This window comes from Hordeum vulgare, chromosome 4H (assembly GCF_904849725.1).
Source record: "Hordeum vulgare subsp. vulgare chromosome 4H, MorexV3_pseudomolecules_assembly, whole genome shotgun sequence".
NCBI classification, from domain to species: domain Eukaryota; kingdom Viridiplantae; phylum Streptophyta; class Magnoliopsida; order Poales; family Poaceae; genus Hordeum; species Hordeum vulgare.
The window spans coordinates 99,099,698-99,104,857 of record NC_058521.1 but is presented as its reverse complement, the minus strand read 5'-3'; the positions used below and the strand labels follow the sequence as shown (position 1 = coordinate 99,104,857).

The following is a 5,160-nucleotide window of genomic DNA, read 5'->3' as shown; positions in this document are numbered from 1 at the left end:
GTCATCACTCCGCTCTCTATATTCACCTTGCATCCATTCTCGTCAAGCTTCCCAATAGAGATGATGTTGTTGCGCAGACGTGGGATGTAGTACACTCCGGTGAGTATGCGATGTTCGCCTGTGAGACCCTCAAAGAGGACAGATCCTTGCCCGCAAATCTCCACAGCAGAACCATCACCGAACTTGACCGAGCCTTCAACATCGTATTCCAGCTCGAGGAATTTCTCCTTGCACCCCGTCATGTGGTTACTGGCACCCGTGTCGAGATACCACGACACGTTCTGATCACCGGATAACTTTGGTGTCACTTTTTCCTCATGAAGTAGCACCTTCCGGCTTGGTTTCACAACCACCGTTTCAGCGAGATCACAAACTTCGGCCATCAGAAGACCTGGACCTTCGTCTTCCTGCTTTGCCAAATTTGCCTTGATCTCCCGCTTGTTAGGCTTTGGACAATCCTTCGCAAAGTGACCCATCTTATTGCAGTTATAGCACTTGACCTCGGACAAGTCCAAGTTCCGTGGTTTCTGCTCTTTAGATTGGCCCGCCTTACCACGACCTTGTGGTTTGCCTTTTCCTTTGCCTTTTCCGGTTTGTCCATCGTCCTTCGTGTTGCTTGAGCCTTCGCCACCGTCACGCCTTCCTTTGCTACTTGGGGCCTCCCAATCTGCGCGCGAGTACATGAGTTGGTCACTACCTCCTCCTTTGCCTTTTCGACAGCCACGAGCATTCTCTTCCCACGTCCGCAGGCGTCCGATCGCCTCCGTTATGGTCATGTCGTCGATGTCGTAAAGCTGCTCGAGCGTGCCGATGATGTACGTGAATTTATCAGTCACTGAACTGAAAAACTTCTCCACGATCTCGGTCTCCTCGAGCTTTGAACCAAGCGCGCGGATCTCTCCCACCAGAGTAGTAAGACGCATGGCATAGTCGTTCACCGATTCAGTTTCCTCCATCTGCAACTTGTGAAATTGGCGCTTCAGCACTTGTGCCCTTGCCTTGGTGACGCGATCTTCTCCGATCCTCATCTCCTTGAGTGCGTTCCACGCCTCTCTTGCCGTCTCGAACTCCGCCAATGTCATCAGCACGGAATCCGGCACAGACTGGGCTATGGCGGCCATGGCACCTTCGTCGCGCTCCTCGTCGACGTCGTCGTCCGTGATGGCCTCCCACACTCGAAGGGATCGAAGAATAATCTTCATCTTCACCGCCCACACGCCGTAGTTGGCGTCGGTGAGCATCGGGTACTGGATGGGGATGTTGCGATGCGCCTGGACGTTAGCGCCGCTCGTTCCTCCACCACTGGTTGCTGACTTGACGCCCTTCTTCACCTTGTCGCCGTTCTTGTTCGCCTTGACACCGCCGCTGCCGGACTTGACCGACTCAGCGTCGCTGTCCGTCATCGTAGATCGTAGATCGTCGAGGCTCTGATACCAATTGTTGGCTTTTGAACGTGCGTATGCAGCTGTACAGGCATGCCTACGCGATTCTTGCTTCGGGCGGCTACTTGACGGAATTTGCGTAACTAGCAACACGAATAAAACTGATCGATGGATTTGATGGCTAAAGGCCCGTGTCGAGCCTTTGCTTTGTATTGCTTTTCGTTTTTCTTGTGTTACAATCAACACCCCTAGGGTGTCTTTTATACACGTCCGCAATGGACTATGAAAATAGACTAGGACTAGGAATCCTAATACTACTAGGACTCGGTTTGGCTTTCTTTCCTAATCCTACATGAGCAACATGATTAACATCTACAATATTACCGAGGAAGAGTGAAATAATAACTTCTATCAGAGAATTGCATAACCTACCTGAGAATATAGCTAAATTGTAGACATAAAACACTGCCAACAAAATCTGCATGTAGTTTCTGTATAAGTTTAAGGTCTGAAAGGAAGCAGGTTGCTGCTTGGAACTGTTACAGAGAAGAATAAGTCGACATTCAGGGGCACATGTGTATCAGATTGAAATATTGACTGTTGAATAACTCAAGCAAAAGAAATGGTTGCCAATCCAAGCAGTCAACTGAACTTACACTACAGGAAATCAGACATTTGACTCACTTGGCAATCAGACCTTCAGGGGCACATGTGTTCAGTTTGAACTACACACCAAATTCTGCAAAAAATACAACAACAAATGACTTAGTACGATGGGTAAGATGTACATCCACCTAACCAAATTTGTACAGACGATTCAACATAGTAAGAGCACCTTACCTGCCTTAGGTTTGGTAATTCAGTTCAAACATGCAAACTGTGGAAAGTCTACCTACCTGACTTGATATCTGAGTGAACTTATGAATCTACAAAAGAAACAACAAATCATATATAGTCGTGGTGCTGCAGGCTTGCTTACATAAGAATTAAGAGGTTTACTACTTAGTTAAAAGAAACTGAGATTTTCTAGATTTTCTAGAACTTTGACATGGTGTGGATCTACCGACTTTGACATGGTTTTTGGGTGAGCCTCTTCCTCCACTGCAACGGCAAACTTGTAAATGTCCCCGAGAATCCCATGAGGAGAGGGGTAGATCGTCGTTTCTCTTGGTGCTATGGGCTGCAACTGAAACTTAGCTTTGACGAAATATTGCATGGTATTAAACATCATCACATAATAGGGAACGAGTGAAGGGTGGATGGCGAGTGAGGCTGCCGAGGGTAGGAGATGAAGTTGGGACCGAGAAGATCGAACCTAGACCCATTGCCTGGCTTGAGGGCGAGAAGATATTGTGTAGATTTTTGGACTTCTAGGCACATCTAGTGCGCTCTAATCATAGACATGGTCAAAGGGGGGCACCCGGCGGCTCAATTACATGTAATCTCACTTCAGTTATCAAAAGTCGGTCTGCCGGAGATGTGAGAGGCCGGATTGGGCAGTCGGACATCGGGTGCGAGGAAACAATGTTAAAATATGTCTTATATTATGTTACGTAAGGAGTAACTTCTAATCAGATCTCAATGATGCATGTTAGATGTCGTGTAAAAAATGTCATCACTTGGAATATGGATAGATTGAGTCCGAAGATTTGGGTAAGTCTGGCTAAGACCAACGTCCCGATCTCGCCGGAATTCCAAAATGAGCTATTTTGCGGCTTTGCGGGAAATAGAACTACTGTACTATCACCGTCAAAAAATAGAACTAGTACTATTTTGGGGAATCAAGTTTTTATTTTTTGGCAAATAATTATGTCCCTGCAGGTTAGCTAGCTCATTGACACGGCGGGGTTCTTATCCTGAGGGTGGGCAGCTTGGTTTTGCCGCCGGCCGTGTCGACGTCCGTCCGGCTTCGATCTGTCCTCCCGTACGTGCACAGGCACCTCTCTTGGTGTCCCAACCAAGGCTCGTTCCGTGCACCTGCAGCCATGCTGCGCTGCAGCGGCGACCGCGTCGTCATTGTCGGCGGTGGCATCGCCGGCGCCCTCCTCGCCAAGACGCTCCAAAACCACGCCGACGTGGTCCTCATCGACCCGTACGCGCGCTCGCCATGAATCGCGACACTGGTTGATCGAGCGATCGGTTTGTTATTGATTGATTTTGTGATATATGCCATGGATGGACGCATGCAGGAAGGAGTACTTCGAGATCCCGTGGGCGAACTTGCGCGCCAAGGTGGACCCGACGGTGGTGGAGCGCACCGTGATCCCGCACGCGGACTACCTCACCGACGCCAAGGTAGTGACGGCCAAGGCGGTCGGCGTCGATGACTCCGTCGTTCTCACCTCCATCGGCCGCACCGTCGGCTACGACTTCCTGGTCATCGCCACGGGCCGCACATGCACCCGCCCCCAGAGCCGCCCCGACCGGCTCGAGATGTTCCACCGCGACAAGGACCGGATCGCCGCCGCTAACTCCGTGCTCATCATCGGCGGCGGGCCCATCGGGGTCGAACTCGCGGCGGAGATCATCATGGACAGCCCCGACAAGCGCGTCACCCTCGTCCACGGCGGGCCTCGGCTGCTCATGGTGATGAGCCCCCGCGCGTCGGCCAAGGCGCTCGAGTGGCTCCGCTCCAAGAACGTCACCGTGCTGCTGGACCAGACCATCGACATAGACGTCGTCGGCACCGGCGACGGTTACGACGGACTGCGCGAATTCACGACGTCCGCCGGGGAGACGGTGTCCGCCGACTGCCACTTCGTGTGCACGGGCCGGCCCGTCGCGTCCGGGTGGCTGCGGGACACGTTCCTCGGGGAATACATGGACGCCGAGGGCAGGCTGGTGGTGGACGAGCACCTGCGCGTGGGCAGGCTCAAGAATGTGTTCGCGATCGGCGACATCACCGACGTGCCGGAGGCGAAGCAGGGGTACCTGGCGCAAAGGCACGCCATGGTGGTGTCCAGGAACCTGCGGCTGCTGCTCAAGTGCGACGGGCCGGAACATAAGCTGCACCGATACAAGGCATCCAAGGCCAACATCACCGTCACGCTCGGCCGCCGCGACGCCGTGTCGGAGCTGCCCTTCATGTCGCTCATCGGCCACATCCCCGGCGTCGTCAAGCCACGGGACCTCTACGTGTCGCGGACGCGAAGGATGATGGGGATAAAGTAGGAACGGCGGAATCCTCATCGAGCGATCCCTATTATTGCGCTGGTGCGGAAACGGTCCAACGGCATCGATTCATCAGTTGATGGTCCGACACTCTCGTCACATCGATCTCATCTCTTGCTCCGTCATAGAAATCTCTGACACTGTGGAGTCATACATACGTTGTTCATACTGTAAAAGATGAAGCAAATTAATACTACCCCTGCAACCAAAAGTACAAAATTACAGAGCTGCCTGCGTCAATTAATTTGGATTAGAGAAAATACATTTTTATCAGTCTCGTGCTACAAAATGGGCATGTTTTGATACTGTAGACTTGTACCTACGCAACAAGGTGAAGCAAATGAGACTGGCTATATGTCCCTAAAGACCCAATTTGGTCAGTCCATTCCTTGTGAACCGTCGAATGCAAGATCGATGGTCAGATCAGCATCTTCAACCTCTGAAATGGTTTCACTGTTCATCTTCTACCTTGAACCGTCCATCAATGCTCCCGCGCCAGCCTCGGCGCCCACCTCCATGTTGTCGTCGTCCCTGGCCATAAACAATATTTTTCAACGAACCTGCACCTCCCTCTCAATTTGGGTTTTCAGCCTCTTCACCTGCACCT

The 5,160-nt window shown here is 51.7% G+C and overlaps 1 protein-coding gene across 1 annotated transcript; it reads left to right on the top strand.

Annotated features, from left to right (window-relative positions):
* The first annotated feature begins 3,202 nt into the window (after positions 1-3,202).
* LOC123446193 (ferroptosis suppressor protein 1-like) lies at positions 3,203-4,775 on the top strand. The gene is made up of 2 exons (XM_045122872.1): positions 3,203-3,474; positions 3,572-4,775. The coding sequence occupies exons 1-2, from the start codon at positions 3,368-3,370 to the stop codon at positions 4,551-4,553; spliced, it is 1,089 nt and encodes a 362-aa protein (XP_044978807.1). The 5' UTR covers positions 3,203-3,367; the 3' UTR covers positions 4,554-4,775.
* The last annotated feature ends 385 nt before the right edge of the window (positions 4,776-5,160 follow it).